Source organism: Grampus griseus, assembly GCF_964374135.1.
Source record: "Grampus griseus genome assembly, chromosome: 21".
In the NCBI taxonomy this organism is placed as follows: domain Eukaryota; kingdom Metazoa; phylum Chordata; class Mammalia; order Artiodactyla; family Delphinidae; genus Grampus; species Grampus griseus.
This window is the reverse complement of record NC_139015.1, coordinates 23800250-23820497: the sequence shown is the minus strand read 5'-3', so window position 1 is coordinate 23820497 and position 20248 is coordinate 23800250. Positions and strand designations below refer to the sequence as shown.

Here is a 20248-nt window from a genome sequence, read left to right as displayed (position 1 = left end):
TCATTTTTTCCTCAGGTTGAAGGGTTCATGAGGGGCCGAGAAAGAGCAAAGCAAAGAGTCAAGATAATTCATTTCTAAACAAATGAATATTTGTCCATATTTAATACAAGAAAACATAGGAAAAAAACTTTTTTAACATTTTCATGTATTTCCATCTACAAAATTATTTTAAATTTTCCACATTTTAACATTGATGAAATCTAGCTCTAAGGAGTTCTACTCTATGAGAAGACACCCACACCTTGTCATAATGAGTATCATATCACTTAAATGACAGAAGATTCACTTAGTGGATTCTTTACTAGAGTTTGCACATACAAGATGAAAATTAGTCCATTTTGCTATCTGACACTGTGTCATTTATTTTAAGTAATAAGCTCCTGAAGGACAGACACTGTGTACCTATGCCATTTACAATAATGTTTAATATAATTAATTAATTTACGATTTCTTATTAATGATTTTTTATGATTTTGACAAACAAAATATAAAATTTAGGATGAAAAGTTTCACATCACCATGTTCACCAAATGACACAACACTTCTATTACTTTACTCTTCTAAATAGTAACATTGTGCTTTATGAAGACCAAAGCACTAAGGGATTTAATGACAAGTTTCTAGGACCTAATTAACTACATGCCACAAAATCATTGACCTCCAAAATGTTTAAAACCTGGACCCTAAATTAAAATCAGTGGTAGATATCAGAGATGAGTCGTTTCAAACATATTACAGTGCTTACCTTCATCAACAACTTCTTCCTCTTCAATGGCTTCATTCTCATCTTCATCATCTTCTTCAGAAGGAAGACCCAGATTTCTTTCCATTTCTATGCATTTTGAATGATTTGGATCTACTGTGCTACTATTTAGGTTTTCTAAAGACTGAACGTTTAAAAGAATTTTTAAAAGCAAAATCATTGACAGTGTTGTATCTTTTTCAGCGAACACAAAAGGAGTATTATTAACAGAGCCTACAATTTAGTTCAAAGCTGGCAGATGTGCAAGCAATACCACAAAAGAACATGTGTGCTCCAGTTTAAATATGTGCTCAAGAATGGTTTCTAAGGCACAAGGCCAAAGAGGAATACTGCCAGCATAAACAGGGTTCATTAATACCATATAATGAACTGCCCCCAGGGAAAGTTACCATAAATTTTGAATTTAGATTATTTAAAACATTTTTTTTCTTTATCATATTTCAATGCTTTCAATTCTGAAGTGGTAAATGTGGGTTTTAATGTTATTTTTGTAATGAGTTTCTCTATATCATGTGTCAGTCACATTCTTTTTGAGTAAGCGTAAGGTTTAAACTATAAGCAAACAATAAATGTGTTTTTGGAGTTGTCAAAACAACAACAAAAGACAGATAATTTTAGGAAAGGAATATTACAAATGTGAAATGAAGTTTATTTGTTTTCATTTTGGCTTGATATCTGATTTCCTCCCCTAAATCAAGGTTATCTATTTAACGAACCTAAGGATATTTCAAAATTGTTTCATCTGTAAAATTTCTAACTGAGAAATAACAGGAAGAATTATTAAACCACAGTTCTCATTTTCTCTTTATATTAAACCTTCCATTTAGTAAGTTTGACTTTCAAGGTTTTTTTAAAATTGTATTCATTTCAGGCCTACAAAAGGAAAAACAAATGATTTTCTTCCTGATTTTTTATTCAAGTCAACAAACAGACTTAGAAAAGCATTTTGGAAATAAAGTTCTCTCATATGGGCACCCAGGGTGCCTTCTAAGAGGTTCAATATATAATATAAAGTTGTGAAAGTCCACAACTATCCTATAAATGCACTACTTTAACAGCACTCCTCGGAGAAATGGCTCATCACTAAAGGAATATGGTTTAGTATGTACACTCTTTTATTATTGTTAGCTAATGTTTATTATAAACACTTAGGAAATGCCAGGCTCTTTAGTAAACTCTTCAAAAGTAACACCTTAATAATAAATACGACTGTTAACTGAGTATCAAAAAGCTAAGAAACTCGCCCAAAGTCACACAGCTGATAAAGGGAGAAGCTAGAATTTGAACCCACATTTACATTCAGAATCCACATTCCTATCACTACCCACTACACTGCCTCAAAATTAAAGAATCAGGAACTTAATCTCATTTCATAAAAAGAAAAATCACATCAACCTAAAGATGAGGACTAACAAGTATGCGTAATGGTGAACTTCTGTGTTTTTCTTCATTTTTCACTTTATTTAGCAAAATTTAGGCTTTTCTTTCTAATTTTCCATCCTTGATTCATAAGACCTGACAAAGAAACCCGAGGTCAGGTGAAGTAGAAAATACATAAATTATTAAATGATATTTTCAACTTTGATAACAAAATAGGGGAAAACTGAACCATTTAAAACATTAGAAAATTATATATAATAGAAAACAGCAAATAAAATCAAAGGAAGTAAAGAAGAATATGGAATGTATAAAAACAGAAACTCCAAATAAAAGTGGATATACATGGATGGGAAGAAAGAGAAACCTATTTCAATACTGGAGAGCTGAATCACTACCCATGTTCCAGGAAAAGATTAAAAGTAAGTGACCTAAGCGGGAAGAGAAAACATACTACTGTTTTCTACTATGTAAAAATTAGTATACTACTCCTACTACTACTACATTATTCATAGACCATACCAAGATATAAAGAAATATAAAATGGAAAACAAAATCTAATGTTACATAAGTGATAGCAATCTCATTGTGGTGGGACCAGTTTAGAATTAGGCAATATTTTACTTAATTAATGTCCCTTGGAAAGAACTGGAAGTAATTTTCCATAATGTTGAACATACCTTAAGCATCTCCATTTCTAAATCTTCATCACTCTCAATTACATAAGATATATCCTCTTCGTTATCCTTGGAAGACAAAAAAAAAAAAAAATTTCAAACATTAATTTCCAGCATAATTGACTCCATACTCTCTTTTCCACAAAATAAAGTTCCTATATGCTAAATAACTTTAGACTGCTTTCTATTCTTCTCTAATAAATAAATTTATAATATATATTTATATGTTTATATGACAGGTAGATAAAAAGGAAGGGACAAAGAAAGAAACAAAGAACCAAGTTAAAAGAGAAAAAAAGAAATATAATTGGAAAGATAAACAAGATAGACAAACAGACATGAAATAAAGCCCACACTCTCTAAATGAGAGTACAGAGTGACAAGCTCACCTATGGTTAAAAAAATCTCAAACTGTGTTTCCCAAACTTTTTGAGTACAAGAACCTGTTTGCAATCTTGAAAAATTCTGTACAAAGCCAGGAACTACAGTTGTTCTCTTACAGCCACTGATTTTTAAAAGATAAAAAAAAGCTACTATGATTGTAATAATACCTTTAAATATTGTTATTTTGCAAATAGCCATCTACAGATGTTTGAAAAACAGGGTCAGATAAGTTATTTATTCAGCTATTGCCAATACCTGGTAATGACGAAACTACAATAACATGGCAATCCCCGCGAAGCAGGTGTCCAAGGATAGAAACCTGTACAAAAGAAACCCACAAAAGAAATACAGAAGGACCCTCAAAGAAGGCTAATCTTTAAACTGGAAGTAGGAAAAGGAAGTACAGCCTTAATTAACCTGCAAAAATTAAGCTTTAAAGAAGATTTTAAAGTAAGTTTTATACAAGGAAAGAAAAAATCTTTTATTTTTTAAATCATTATTTATTTGCTGTGTGGGTCTTTAATGAATTTTTTAAATGCTAATAATTATTACACAATAAAAAATGGCAATTGGAGTAAAAGATGTGAGTCAGATCATGAAATCCTGATCACAATTCTATGTCACTGTATGAAACATATCACTTTAAAGTGAATAACTAATACAAAATTTCTAGAAAATCAAAAGGTAATGCAGATGTTAGCAAAAGATATTCCCCAAAAGAAGAATCTGCTTTACAAATGGTTGGTATGAAAACAATGTTAAAATAAAGTGCATTCATATACTGACAGAAGTGATTACTAATATAGTTACCAAACACAGAGAAGTACTGAGACTCTGTCATTAGAAAACTGAGGAAATAATCCTATTAAATGACTTGCAAATCTAATTTTAAAAACTTAAAACTTAGTTATTATAAAAGAAAATGTATAAAATTCTACCAAACATAAGCAACAAAGGTAATTTTTTAATTAATGAAAAACAAATGAGGTAAAAATTATACAGCTATATGTCTCTTTTGTCTTTACAATAAAAGAAACACAATGATTCCTCCAATACAACTTCACTATTTCAAAAAATATGCTTGTTAGCCAACAGAAAAACATAATCTCACAAATTAATCAAATCAGAACATAATAATTAGAAACCTAAACATGAAGTTGAGAGAAAATATAGAATGTTTAACAATAATCTATCAAGAAAAAAATGTAGGTTTCTGACTCTAGATGACAGTAAAGGTTAGTGTCAAGCAAAAACATCAGTTTATTAGAAACCCTCTCAGACTATCAAGTGAAGAAAACCCATATGAAGAAATAAAACTACTCTCAAAAATCAAGTTTGGAAGAGAATCCCTAGTAGATATGTAGGGAATCCACAAAAAGAAGAGGTATATATTAGGTAGGAGAAATGCTTAGCAAATTATAACAAATGTGTATTGACACTAAAAATCTTTCCACTATAAAATGCTGCTTATTATAGTAAGTCAGGAGTAGCAAACCCAGTCCACTTTTTGCTTTTGTAAATAAAGTTTTACTGAAATGCAGACAGGCTATTTGTCTATAGCTGCTTTCACACTGAATTGGCAGAACTGGGCAGTTAACAACAGAAACTGTGTGGTCTGCAAAGCCTAAAATATTTACTATCTGCCCCTCTACAGAAAAAATCAGCCAACCACTACCATGAATGAAAATTGTTTTCTCTTTACTGTATTTAGTACCTCAGGAGATTTGCAAGTAACATCACCAAGATGTTTTTCCTGAGCCTGTTGTTCCAAACGTTGGAGTTCATCTTCTGTAATATCTAATGACATGATACAAACTCTTTCTGGAGTCTCTTCCAACTTATTATCTTCTAGTTCATCTTCAAATCCATCTTCTTCTTGTTTTACTTCGTTTGCAAGTACATTTTCTCCATCATGTTTAATTAAATTATCAGGTGTTGTGTCCCATGCTTCATCTGTAACTTCAGTAAAAATTTTATGTTCTCTAATTTGTTTCTGTTGTACTTCACCAGCAGTGGGCTCTTCCAACGGTAATAAGTGAAAATTACTGCTGGGCCTCAGTTCATTCTCAGTAGAACCAAGTATCATCTTCCTCAATGAATACAGATTTTCTGAAATATCCTTCAATAGTACAGAAACCCTAAAAAAAAATTTAAGAAAGGTGAGTTCAACTTTAATTGGGTTAACTCTAAGGACAAGTTTTAATGCTTTTTAAAAGAAGAAGACCTTCACTTAAAGGACACACTGGATTAAAGATGCTCTTCATACCCTAATACCCACTACATGCTTATAGCTTCTGGGCTACTCTTTAGTACAGCAACGTACTTCTACATTCAACGGCTGACTTGCGTGCTTACTAAAGTGTCAGTAGAGTTTTGTCCCAAACTAATTGTTTATGGTGTCATTCCTTATCCATACCTGATTTTCATGTTAAGCAGATATCCAAGCCTGTCAAACTGTATTTATAAATGAAAAGCAAATATGCTCTGAATGTAGCCTCACACAGTCCACTGGAAGTGCAGTTAAGTGAACTTGAATTCATGTTTATGGCATGTACTTTGGCTGTTCAGAGGCCTTTTTGGTTCTCCCCTGGTTTAGAAGTGTAATCTACATAAGTGAAGTAATACCGGAGACTTTTACAAAAAACCTGAAATAAGAGATTTAACTAGTTTTTGTTTTGACACTAAAACTTTACAAGATATACCTTTATTAAAAATGAATCCAGGGACTTCCCTGGTGGTCCAGTGGTAAGGAATACACCTTCCAAAAGCGGGGGATGCAGGTTCGATTCCTGGTCAGGGAACTAAGATCTCACATGCTGTGGGGCAGCTGGGCCCATGCATCACCACTACTGAGCTCCTGCGCCTCAACTAGAGAGAAGCTCGTGCACCACAGCAAAGAGCCCACAGGCCACAACTAAGACCCGACACAGCCAAATATAAATAAATAAATAATAAATCTTTTTTTAAAAAAATGAATCCAGTATTCCCCATTCTCAAATTTTAAGAAAACTACTTAGCGTTGATATTACAAAGCAAAGCATTAAGCACATGCAATTTACATTCAATAGATATTCTAATTCCTAGAAAAAATCTGAAATGCATGTGAACAGTAATTTTTCATGTAAATGGTGATTTTTCTTCTTCCATGGAGGGAAAAATGTAAAAATGAATATGAAATAGCGTTATTAGTACCTTTCCCCAGTTGACAGTTATTTCTTTCAGAAATTCTCAAAGTTACATAAAAACTACTGAAACAAATTGCTAGGGGGAAAATCACTTTGAAAAAGAGCTGAATTTCTACCCAATACTTTGAAATCCATCAAAATCTACCACAAATCTCATCCAAAAAAGAATACATTAACATTGCATTTTGTCAGAGTCAGAATTCTATTTCAACTAACTGCTTCACATTCATACAAAGGATTTTGGCCTCAAAATTTTATTACCACATTATAATCAATCACTGTTCAAGAGCACTCCTGCTTTTAGAGGTTTAACAAGGGAGTCATTCAGCAATTAAGGACAGAGCCAGGCCTGATTCCAAGAAGAAGCAGCTGCTGGGCACCAGTAGTCCAATGTCTGTTAATCCAAATATCTCAAGTTATCTAATGCTTCAGCTATAAAATAGTCTTTAAAATCTAAATGCCTCTTGTTTTAACTGTCTGCTGATTAGGTAGACTTCTTTATATAATAATCACTTAATAGCCAGAAAAATGAAGCTACTAAAAGTTGCTTTTATTTATAGATTTCAAGTAACCAAACTATAAATATAATTAAATGAAAAATGAGCATAAACAGAAAGAGACAACTTCGAATCTTCAATATTTTCTTTCATGTGAACCTAGGAGTTTTATTTTGCTTTGCTTCATAAAACATCCTACAAAGCAGACAGAAAAGCCTCAAACTTTTTGTGCACAATTTAACAATTGGAAAGATATTTCTCAGATTTATACATCAGTCTGCGTGCATGTATGCAAGCATGAGTCTACCCTAATGAACAGTAATTCTTCACTATATATAGGAAAATGCAATAAGAACAAACAGAATTGATAAAAACAGAAATATTTAACCTCTGTGGATCTTCCAGTTTTTCGAAAGTATCAGGAAGATGCTTAGCCAGATCTATCATCTCCTCAGAGACTGAAGTCAATTGTTTCTTCACGTCACTAGGTAGTACTTCTTCCTCTGGAAAAAAAGAATCAGTACTAATTTTCAAACTACAAAGCAGAGATATTTATTTAAACAGTATTATGGCTTAAATTTTCATTTTGTTTCTTTAAATGAATTCCAACAAAAAGACTTCCTTAACCTATCTCCAAATCACCTCAGTCACTTTATTTCCCTTCCAAATTTTTGCTCTTTAAAATTTTAGACTAAATTCTAAGTGATCTTCATTCATACATATTACAACCCAGTGGTTATCAACCTAGGCAGAAGGTGAAGGCAGAAATGAGAATCGGAACCCATCTGCACTATTTCAAAATCAGAAATCAATAAAACACCACATGGGAGGCTACGTACTAAATACAGTTTGGTAAACATAACCTTACCCAGCAGCCATTCCTCACTGCCCTCATTACCAGTCATCACAAAATAAAATGCAAGCCTTTCTAATCAGTGATCATCTTCCAAACTCGCAGCTTCATTCTCTCTGATGGGTCTCCATCAACACCACAAAACCTGCCCACCTTTCCCAAACCCTTCCCCTGCTTACAATTTCTTACTCTTCATCACCACTTCTTGTGTCCTTTACAAGTCCACCCGGCCCCTCTGAAGCACTGGACATAGCATACACCATTAGCTATTCCTGCTTGCTGCAGTTATCCTGTGATCTCAAAATTACATAATTCATTGAAGAGTTCGGCACCTGGTTCACTGTCTCTTCCTTCCCTACTACTCCTGTGATAATTCCTGGTAACTTCAACATTCACAGGTAACTTGATAATTCCTGGCCACCTAAGAGTATGGTGTTTTCAGTTCCTCATTCCCTCCATTTCCAACCATCTTTTCCTCAACTGACCTCAGCCACTCCTTCCCATAACCATACCCTTGATTTTACAATTGCCAGTAAAGTCACCATTTCCAAACTTCAATTACAAGCATTCCATCCTCTGAACACCTGCATGCTATCTTTCTTTGCAACACGCTTTCCCCAATACAACAATTCTTTCACACTTTCAGAACCAAGTCCATTGACCTACCGCCTTTTCCTTACCCATTACCCTTGTCACTCCCCCCATCACCCATGTCTTACGGTCCTTCCTTACCCATATTAATCATTCCTTCCTGTGGACTGAACTCTTTTGCTCCTTCCTTCTTCTATGGCAAAACACTACTCTAATTAAACCCACTTTTTTAATCTAGTTGATGCCTATACCGAAACAGTTGAATATAGTTGAAAATAAAACACAGTTATGATTATGATACTTTGCTTTAAATTCATGCACAGATCTCGACGAACCCTCAGTAATGACTGTTAATTATTCTACATTTCCCACTCTCCCACTCTCAAGATGACTATTTCATACCTCATTCTCTCTCTTCAAGCCCCCAACACCTGCCTGTCCCTCCTTTTACTCAGAGAACAATTTCACTTCTTACTTCATTAAGAAAACAGAAACAACAATGAGAATTATATCTTCCCCCACCAATCTGCTGATTAGTCTGTATTCATATCACTACTCCCATTTACAGCAAAATTCCTTGAAAGAAAGAATTGTCCATACTCACTGTCTTCAAATTTTCTAATTCAATTTTCTCCTAAACTGACTCCCACTAAGCTTCTTCCAAAAGCTGCTTTTAGGAAGGTTACTGACGGCCTCCACACAGTCAAATATAACGGTTAATCTTAGCTGCTCATCTCACTCAAATTCTCAGAGGCACTGAAAACAGATGACTTACTCGGACTCACAAGATTTTCTTCACTGGCTTCTGAACACCACCCTCCTGTGCTTCCTCCTCCATCACTGCCCCTTCACAGGCCTCTTTGCTGCATGCGCCTCATCTTCCTGAGCGCTAGAGGTTGGTGTGCCCTTGACGTCAATACTTGGGGGCCTCTTCTGTTCTTTATTCCACTCGCTCCCTATTTTATCTTCTCTGGTTTAACTACCATCTGTATGCTGACGACCGCCAAGTTATATCTCCAACCACCTGAATGCACTCCAGAATCATGTTTCCAACTAAGATATCTCCTTGGATATGAATAAGCCTCTAAAACTTAGCATGGCCAAAACTGAAATCTAGATTTTTCTCACTCAAATCTGCTCTCCTCATAATCTTTCCACTGTGACTGACCCTCCCATTCACTCAGTGGATCCAACCAAAATACCCAGATTGTTCTCTCACTCTCTACATCTCACCGCCCACAGAGAATTCATCAGCAAATACATACACCCTCTACGGCTTCTCACCCCTCTGCTGCTACCAGCCTAATTCACACAATCATCATCTCCTGTCTGGACTATTACAATAGCCTCCAAACCAACTTCCCTGCCTAAACACTTGCCCTCCTACAGCATCCAGAAAAATACTTTCAAGATAAAAATTTAATCATATCATTCTGCTGCTCCAAACCCTATAAGGATTTCGCATCACTCATCATGGTATTTATTTTAATTAATAAAATATGAAGTCAGATTCACAGCCTATACGGCCCTAAATGCTCTGGCCCAAGCTACTTTTCTGGCATCATTTCCTATTCCTCTCACTCTTACTCATTTCACCTCAGTCACACTCACTGTCCCTCAGACACTCTGCTCTCTCTTCCCCTCACGCCTTCCATGTTCTCCCCTTGGGCATCATTCCCTCACTCAGACAAATGAAGTAAAGAGGTTTGGTCTGCTCTGGTTCAGTGCAATTTCGTCAGCAAGTGGTACACTGCCTGACCCACAATAAACACCCAACAAATATGGTATATGAATAAATGAATAAATATTCCCTTTCCAAACCAAGCTTCTTAAAAACAAAAAAAGTTACTTACACAAGCTTTCTCACGTTCCTTACATCTTAGTCCTCTATTCACGCAAACGTGATTTCTCCCACATCATTCCACTCTTGCTTCGGTTACAGGACCTTCATGGTACCCAAGCCTGTGACCCTTTCTTGTGCCCCCATGACCACTCTCTCCTCGATATACCCTTTTGTCACCCAGTACACCAAAGCTGCTGCAGTAAAAGATTACAAATGATTGCCACATTGCCAAATCCAAGGACTAATTCTGAGTCCTCAGCTTCTCAGACTCTCAGGAAAATTTAAAACAGTTGATAACACCCTCCTACAAAAAACATGCTCTTTACTTGGCCTGCTGCACACCCCGCCTCCTCATTTCCTTCTATGCCCATGGCAGCTCCTCTGGTGTCCCCCTCCTCCACGCAAACATTAAATACTAAGAGTTCCTCACGACTCTCAGCCCCGCTTCTTTATCTCAAACCCCTCATTCTTTACCTTGAATTCAAACTGTCCCCTGAGTTTCAGGCTGGGTATCTAAGTGCCTGCAGGCCACCACCTCCATTTCGCTAGCTCGCAGGCTTCCTTCCTTTAACATGCCTAAAATCAACTGTATGACTCCTCGACCCCAAACCCTGCTCCTCCTCTTCAACGTTTCTCACCACTGTTGCTCATGCCAGCAGCACAGGACTGATCCTTGGCACGTGGCTCACACCATCACATTAAATTCTTTTCATTTTACTGCCCTATTAAGTGTCTTTTGCATCTATCCACTTCTCTCCATCCTCAATACAACCAACCAAGCCAGGTCACCATCACCTCTCACTTGGATTATGGGCACAGCCTCCTAACAGGTCTTTCCACTGTGATCCTTGCCCTCCAGAACCCATTTTCTGCTCTACAGTCCAAGTTTGTATTTTTTAATGTAATTCACGTCACTCCTGTGCTTAAAACCCTCAAGAGCTCTTAGGAGGAAATGTAAACCCCTAACATGGCCTATCTGCTTTCCTTTTTCTGCTTCTCCTACACCCCCCCACCCTGTCATATTCAATAGCTCACCGTGCTTTACTGCTTTCAGTTGCCTGTAGATACCTCTTACCTCTGAAACTTGGCCCCTGCTATTTCCTGTGCCTTTGACACTTCTCCTCTGCTCTTCAGCTAGCTGACTCCTGCTCATATTTCAGGTCTTGCCGTAAACATCACTTACTCCATAAAATATTCTCTAATACCTCCAGATATGCATGGATGCCTCTCCTATATGCTAACCGTAACACCTTTTTTTCCCACATCATAAGCCTCATCTTCCTACACTGCCTTTTTTTGGTTCATCTATATCCCCCATAAAGTTGTAGGTTTCCCTCTCAGGAAACAGATCGTGCCTGTCTTGTTCACTGCTGGATCTCCATTCATAAAGGGCTGAATAATATTTAATAAATGAATAAAAATATATTTAACTACTGTATCATTTAGTGTTTATTAGCTACCATCTTGGGAATAAGCTAGTATTTTAAGTGAGAAACAATGTGCAAATATCTTTTTATTTTCTGATGTTCTAATCTTCCTGTATCCTTTAATAAAAGAAAAAACACAAACTTATAATACAAACCAAAAGTGGTCATTTGAAAATATCGTCTGTATGTACACGGGGAAAATTTGAGAAAGGTGAGGTTGACACTGCTGGAAGGAAAGGAGGGAGGGAGGGAGGGAGGGAGGAAGTGGCCATTCTGTTTGGAGAAAAACAGCAGAGTTATCGTATCCTGGAGAAAATTTAGAAATTTAAACCAGGGCACTATAAAGCATCTTATATACTTTAAATATTTATAGCAAAGATGTATAATCTCCAGACTGAGAGGTGGGTGGTTGTATCACTGATGTTATTAAGACCCAACTCTAGAAGCCTAGTGAACAGCAATGCTACAAAGGAAAACTAGTTAAGTCCTGCTTTGCTACAACCAACATGCCTGAAGCCCTAAGCTTTGGCCAAATAGACCTCATCCTAATGTCAACACTGCTCAGACAATCAAGGAGTTGTAATAATACTAAACATTTTGCACATGTGTGAATACTTTTTGGAGATAAACCTCACAAATGAGCAAATTCAAATCTTACCTTTTATTTTCAGACCATAACATACCTTCATGTATAGCAAATATCTGTACAGCATCTCCCGAATTTTCTAATTTTTGATAAATGATGAAACCAGCCTACAGGAAAACCAAAAAATGAAAACAGTATACTAAAGATCACCAAATAAAATTTCATGTCCCATCTTTACAAAAATCTAAAACAATGATTCCCAAGGCACCCAAAAAGCTGAATTCAACCTATTAAGTTATGCAAAGGTCTAAATGTCTTTATTTATTCACCACACCAATTGTGAGAATGCAGAAAGTAGCTGTCTACACCTTAAAATAAAAATTTTAACATTTTAACGTCCAATATTATGAGCAGGTAACGAAATCAAATAACTTATAAATGGAATCTAACAAAATACAATCAAGTAAAAGAAAACTGTTTGACTACAGATATCCATTCCCCATTATCTCATTATTAGCTGTTAGTCAGTGTATATACAGTCCTCCTTCTAGCTACTGTTAATAGGAACAATCAAGTCACACGAATTTCTCATGAATAAAAATGCTACAGAACTTGTACTAGTTCTCAACAAGTTTTCTGATTTTTTTAAACAGAACATAAAGGAAAATTATCTTTCTATTTCCCCACAAAATTGAATTTTTTCTGTTTATAAATAAAAGGAGCTTCCATTCATAAAAACAGATGCAAAAAAGTAAACAATAAGATACTCGTCTACAAATAAAAGTATAAGGGGAAAAAAAGTCCATTGGAACATAATATACATTTCTTGGAAACAAACAAACAATAGTGCTATATATATAGATAAGGCCAGATTTCATTATGTACGAATATGTAAATATGAAAATACATCTGACTAACAGCAGTAGAAAGCTAATTGTGGAGGCAATTTTTCTAAATTTTTACCACATTTTAAATATAAACATAAGAAATAAGGCCAGTTTCAATATAGAAACTGTATTGTAGTTCTTTTTATTCTGTACTGGCCTATAATAAAATACATCATCAATACCATTTGTTCTTGCTCAGTCTAAGCTTATTCGCCTTGCATGTTTTCAGAGAACTCACATTTTTTACATATAAATTGGACATTATTTTGGCTTCATGACAATAAAAATAACTAGTATTAAACAATCTATTGATTGGTACTTGCTAATTAATACTCAGAATTACAAGTTTCACTAAATTTCTTCCTAAGCATTTTTAATGCCAAACTGATTTAAAAGATTTTAGTTAAGTTTGTGCCACTACCACAATAAAACTTTTATAAAGTAATTTATTATAAAGTTTAACAAACAGATCATAGTCTAAAGATGTCTGGTACATACATAAGCATCAGTGGCTGCATATAGTTTCTGGTCCTCAGTGAGGGGAAACTTACTCCAGTTGCTGCAGCGGATAGACCTGTCTTTCAGAAGCTGTTTACCAAAGAGGTGTTTAACCAAACCACCGAGGCTCCAGGTCTCTGTACATTTCAACTAAAAGCAATGAAAAATCAACTCAGCAAAAATTATTTCCTTCTATTTTCAGATATTCCTAATTATCTGATACCAAATGAACGTGTCACACATAAAGCTGGAAATGTTACACCAAAATATAAGGCAGAGATAGTCCTTAATAGATTTCCTGTCACTCAAAACCTCATTTGCAGTTTACATTGTAAGAATTTAATTCTGGAATTTCCCCAATGTAGGTATTAAAATTCTTGGACTGTCGAAGCATCATTCATAGACAAAAGTTGAATAGGTTGGTAGGTTTTCTACTTCTCAGCCAAATGAATAGTTGGCTAATATGAGAATTTAACTTAATGACTACATGAATAAAATAGGGGAAATATGGGTGATGGAAGGGATGGTCAAACTTCCACTAAGAGCATCATACCACAAGAGCTGCATTATGCTCTTTAAAAAAAAAAAGATATTCAAGAGGGAAGAGATATGGGAACATATGTATATGTATAACTGATCCACTTTGTTATAAAGCAGAAACTAACACACCATTGTAAAGCAATTATACCATAAAGATGTTAAAAAAAAGATATTGATATAGATGGATTAAAGAGATAAACTTAAAATACAATATTTAAATTTACATATATATGAAACAAAGTGAAATAATACTAAATATGGGAGAGGGTTCTTGCTTAAAGAAACTGTTTGCTAAGGCAATGGATTAGAACTGAAGGTTTTCATTATGGAACACTCACTGGCGACTTCTTTTTTACAAAAACATTATATAGCCTACATTATTTCGTCAAAAAAATCTAAAACAGATAGAAGGGACATTCTGTGAAACACAAATTTCTTGTTTGTGACAATAATATACATATTATATCTACCTTTTCATTGGCAACATCTGTCAGCTCCACAAAACTCTTCAATTTGATGTCAAAGTCACGTAGAAGTTTCCACTGATCTCCTTCAATTCCTACACCTGCCTTTTTAATTGCTTCATTTTCAAGCAACATTTTTAATCCCTGAGGGAAAACTGTAACATTTTTTTATTATTTCCATAGGTTCTATCAAATTTGATAGATTTATTTTCTACTTCTTACACATTCTATGTTTATACTTAAACTTCTGTTTAAGTTTAAATTCAGAAACACACTTAACTTGAGTGTTGCTTTTCTTGCCTAAAGCAAAAAGTCCTGATTGATAAATGACAGAAAAACAACTAACATAAACGCTACCTCTGTTATCACTAAAATTTAGCCCCTCTATACTTCAGTACTCTCTAAAACAGGAATAATATCAACGTTTGACAGAGACGATGTAAAAAATTAAATAAAACAGGGATATGAGTGAATCAGGTAGAACATAAATACTTAAATAAACATAAGGTGATGAGAGAAGCACCAGTTAATTCAAGAGTTTAATTTTATATGGATAAAGTTGACATAATACAATTATCAACCATATAAAAATGAAACAAATAAAAGAGATACCAACCTGACATAGAAGAAATATGAAACAAGTAACATTTGCTCTCTGACACACACAGCTGAATTAGTGCAACTCTGCTCAGTTTCCCTTTACTGTATATTGGTGGCCATTCCATGTCAAATCCTACCACATCTCCATCAGACACACTCATGCTAAATGGGGAAAAACAGTGTAAATTAATTACATTAAAATTTTAATTTCTACATAACTAAAGACATCATTCAAAATGTTAAAAGACAAGCCACAGACAGTAGACGATATCTGTAATACATATAACTGATAATGAATAGTCAGAAAATATTAAAAATTCCTTGAAAAGTCAGTATGAAAAAGAGAAATAATCCAGTGGGGGCAAAAAAAAAAAAGGGAGGGAAATAGGAACAGGGAATTCCCCAAAGGATACCCAAACGGCCAATAAATTCAAATGCATATATGAAGATACAAAATCTCAATAGAACTCAGAGGAATGTAAATTGAACCTATACAATTTCACATCTACCTGACTGACAAAGCTTCACAATATTAAATGCTGAGAAGGGTATCTACCAGTGGGACCACTCACATACTGGTGAATGTTTAAACTGATAAAATCCTCTTGGAAAAAACTTACAACATCTAGCTAAAGATGTGTAAACAGCATGAATTGACAAGTCTTTCTCATAAATATATGAAACTCTCGTATGTGCCCAGATAGAAATGTTTAAGAATGTTCATTGCAATACTGTTCCATCTGGCAAAAACGGACACACTACATTTCCATCAACAAAAGAATGAACAAATTGTAACATACTGAAACAATGTAACACTATATAAAAGTTTAAATAGAACTTCATATACCAAACCAAAAAGAAAAATTCTCAAGAATATAAAACGTTGGGGCTTCCCTGGTGGCACAGTGGTTGAGAGTCTGCCTGCCGATGCAGGCGACACAGGTTCGTGCCCTGGTCCGGGAGGATCCCACATGCCGCGGAGCGGCTGGGCCCGTGAGCCATGGCCGCTGAGCCTGCGCGTCCAGAGCCTGTGCTCCGCAACGGGAGAGGCCACAACAGTGAGAGGCCCGCATACCGCCAAAAAAAAAAAAAAAAGAATGTAAAATGTTGAGTGAAAAAGACAAGTGGCAGAATATAAACAGTGTTTGATAGCATTAATTTTAAAGATTCTAAATGGGCAAAGTAACAGTATATGATATTTGGGGATATAAAATTATGAAAATTATAGAAAATATGAGGGAATGCTAAACACTGAACTCGTGACAGAGTTCTCTCAGAGGACTGCAGAGGAGAGAATCAGAAAGGGCATACACGGGCTTCAGTTGTATTTTATTGTTTCATGTCTTAATAAAGATGTGAAGAAAATTAAGATTTGATAAACCTAGTGGAAGGAATATGGGTGCTTGTTATATTATTGTTTATATATGCCTATTTCACAATTTTTAAAAGTGAAAAATGTACTTTAAAAATTTTTTTAAACTCAACCTCTGCTTTGGGCTAAGATGAAATAACACTGATCAGTCATAACTTTCCTTCATGAACAAATAGAAAACTGGACAAAATATATAAACAACAGTTTTCAGACACTAGACAATGGGCAGTACAGGACTATGCTCTCTGAGGGAAAGAAATAAATGGTAAGGCCTACTGCTGCCCCAGCTTTCTGCCTGGAACATTCCAGATAACAGAACAGGGAGGAGAGTCCAAAGCAGAGCACTGAATTGGGAGACAGAGCTCAGAGCCAGAGAAGAGGAGGCAGCTAGAGGTTGTGGGTAGAGTCCTGGGGAGGAGGGAGCTAGGCAGGAAAAGACGTGCAAGCATGCAGTGACACTGCGAGGCTAGACAAAGAAAAACCAGGGAACTGTAAGCTGGACAGCTCCTAGGGCTTACATAGAGGTAAAAGGCATTAAAGTTCTGAAAAGTTGGAGTAGATTCTTTTTGATCACCTGGGGCAGTCAACAAAGACTCCAGCCAGAAAGGTCACACCCATTACAGGGCTAAATCATGTCCAGAATAAAGGCTACCGTAGATATGCCCTAAAAAAGCTTAAAAATAAACCTCAAAATGTTAAGTCTGATCTTCAGGTAACTTAACTGCCTGACAGAGCAAAGCTCCTTTCCTTCAAGGAAGACAATAAAATCTAACATTCAACAAGGTAAAATCACAGCATCCAATCAAAAACTGTCAGCTATGAAAAAAAAACTGGAAAACATGACTCATAAGCAGGATAAAAATCATTTAACAGAAAAAATAACTAGTATAGTGGAATTAACAGAAGAGGATATTAAAACAGCTATTATAAACATGCTGAACATGTTCAAAGATTTAAAAGAAAACATGAATATGATAAGTGCCAAAATAGAAGATATTTTTTAAAAGAAACAAATGGAACTTCTAGAGATGAAAAATACAACAAAATTTAAAATTCACAGGATGGGATAACAGCAGAACAGACACTACAGAATAAAAAAATAAATAAGTGAACTTGCATACAGAGCCAAAGAAACTATTCAAACTGAAGCACAGAGAGAAAAAAGAATGAAAGAAGAAAGTTTAAACACTGAAAGAGCCTCGTGACCAACAACACAGTATCAAGCAATCTAACCTATCTGCATTGAGAGTGGAAAAGAGGAGAATAAAATAGGATGTGAGAAAAAACACATTTGAAGAAATTATTCAAATATGATGAAACTATAAACCCACAGATCCAAAAAGCTCACTGAACCCCCAAGCAAGATAAACACAAACCACACTACACAAAGGCACATCATAATCTAATTGCTGAAAACCTGGAATAGCAAAAATCTTTAAAGTAACCAAAGGAGGTGAAAATAAAAAAACTTGCCTGCCTTCCATAAAACATACAATTCATCAGAACTACACTCTTCAAAACACGCTTATTGCCTTCAGACAGGACATACTATAGCATTGTCAAAGGTAAGATGATAGAGTTAATACATAATCATAAATAACAGATTTTACCTTCTCTGTGAGACAATTTAGTTCTATTTAATGAGTCCCAAATGTAGCCAGATAACTATAGTGGGAGTGAGGACACCTGAATGCTATTTCTAGAATACATTTACCAGGAGACCATTAATAAATAGCTTAATTTACCTCTGCTTCTTCTATGGCAATGTATAACAGTTTAAAAAAAAAAAAAAAAGGACAGGTATAATAACTTCAAAGATCTGAATGAATTCCCTATTTCTCCTTGTAAAATGCTTCAAGAGCCTTAGACTGCATTATTGCAGAGTACTAATTTAATTAGACAATTTAAAAAATACTAAGTCATTTTTAATGTTCTTTTTAAGGATCATTTGCTATAATTGTTGCTAACTAAATGCAACAGAGACAATCACAATCACTATTCAGTATTACTATGTTGGTATTTTCAATGAAATAGAAAGGGGCGTTTTAGAGGTTGAATAATTTTTGCATGTTTTTCCTAAACTGGTGTGTTCTATATATAACATCTTAAGTACTGAAAAGTTAAAAAATTAGCTAGACTAATAGAAAGGCTTATGAATGAACAAACAGGTACATTACAAATTTAATTCAGTGATTTTAAGTTTTTATTTAAAAAGCAGAATTAGAACTTATCAGTGATATTTTACATGTGTAAGTAATTATGTACTGAACACACCTCAACTATAAAACTCAATACACATACAAATATTACCATAATAGTTATATTCTAAGGGTCCAAATTAAACTGAAAGTAGGAAATTTAAATCTTTACCTAATATCTTCTGATAGGAAAGAACAATCATTAGCTTCATAACTGTACACAATGGATCCACTGAATTCTAAGAAGGGGAGATCATCTTCCAAAACACTCTTCTGAATAGATGCCTTGAGTTAAACAAAATTCCGAAAAGGCACAAATAAAATTCACATTAAATAATAAATGTTCACTGAAATAATAAAGTTCACTGAAGCATTCAAATTATAGTCCTAAGTTTTATCAACTAATGCTTTATAGATTAATGAAGTCATACGGACAATTTAACAAAGATAAAGCTACCCACTGTAAAATTATTTTTCTAACAAATTTATTTGCAAACTTCTAATCCTATTTTCATAAAAGCATTTATTTTATTACATTTTTTCTTCAATTATATTAGTATTCTACATGCAATAATGTTGCCATAAAATGCTGAAGACTGGTTGATGGAGCTTAAATCTATGAAGACTTAAAACTCACTTAACCATAAAAATTCACCAAAATAAATGCTGTCTAAATTATTATATGAATTGGAACAAACTGGCAAGGTCAACAATGTAAACTAGATAAAAAGGGAAAGTATAGAGTAAGAATTCTCATTTTTGTAAACCCAGTTAAAATTTAATCCCATTCATCCATTCAATGACTAGATTCTGGTTCATTCACACAACAGCAACTCTAAATGTAAACAATGGCTTGAAGTTTACAAGTTAGGATTGACTCATTTTACAGTCAAATGCACATTAAATTTTCCATCTGAAAGAATAATCAATGAACGGCATACCTTTCTTTCTTCTACAGAATATGTCTTCTGCGTAGACATCCATTCAGGAAGTTTCCGCTGCTGTGTTGTTTCCAATGTTTGTTCATTCATCTTTAAAAGGTTCTAGTTGCAAAATCCAAAAAACAAGTACTTTGTGAATAAATACAGTCTTCGTAAGAAAACTCAGAGACAGACCTACCAATATGATTGAAGATCCAAATATACATGTTTAAATTAAGTTACGGCATCTAGGCCCAAATATAGGTTATAAGAGCTGGAATCGCAAAAGAAAAAGAAACATACAACATGCTAGCTCTAATGACCATACATTTAGTATTTCCTCTTTTCAAAATAAGTGAGCCAGTTTAATTGAGTTCTAAGGTTCTAGCAGTTTCAAAATTTTATTATTCTCTGACTTTGATCCTTTTAAAAAATAATCTTTATCTTATTTACAATGAGAATATCTGGGTGTATAAACTGCTATAAATTTTTGACAACTTTAATTTTCTTATCATCTTTCCTAAGATTTAAGTAAACTCATCAAACTGTTAAACTGTTCACAAGTCTACCTGAAGAGAATTTTGAG

The 20248-nt window shown here is 34.6% G+C and overlaps 1 protein-coding gene across 5 annotated transcripts in view; it reads right to left on the bottom strand.

Moving 5' to 3' along the window:
- WRN (WRN RecQ like helicase) overlaps positions 1-20248 on the bottom strand; it is a 138221-nt gene that overhangs the window by 78282 nt on the left and 39691 nt on the right. For all 5 annotated transcript variants that reach the window (XM_082680305.1, XM_082680307.1, XM_082680306.1 and 2 more), the window contains exons 2-11: positions 19684-19785; positions 18915-19027; positions 15189-15334; positions 14579-14727; positions 13569-13718; positions 12281-12350; positions 7272-7386; positions 4916-5339; positions 2821-2886; positions 746-887 (exon numbers count right to left, since the gene is read on the bottom strand). In XM_082680305.1, the coding sequence (XP_082536431.1) occupies positions 746-887; positions 2821-2886; positions 4916-5339; positions 7272-7386; positions 12281-12350; positions 13569-13718; positions 14579-14727; positions 15189-15334; positions 18915-19027; positions 19684-19773 (1465 nt within the window). In that variant the 5' untranslated portion in view covers positions 19774-19785. The remainder of the gene's footprint in view (positions 1-745; positions 888-2820; positions 2887-4915; positions 5340-7271; positions 7387-12280; positions 12351-13568; positions 13719-14578; positions 14728-15188; positions 15335-18914; positions 19028-19683; positions 19786-20248) is intronic.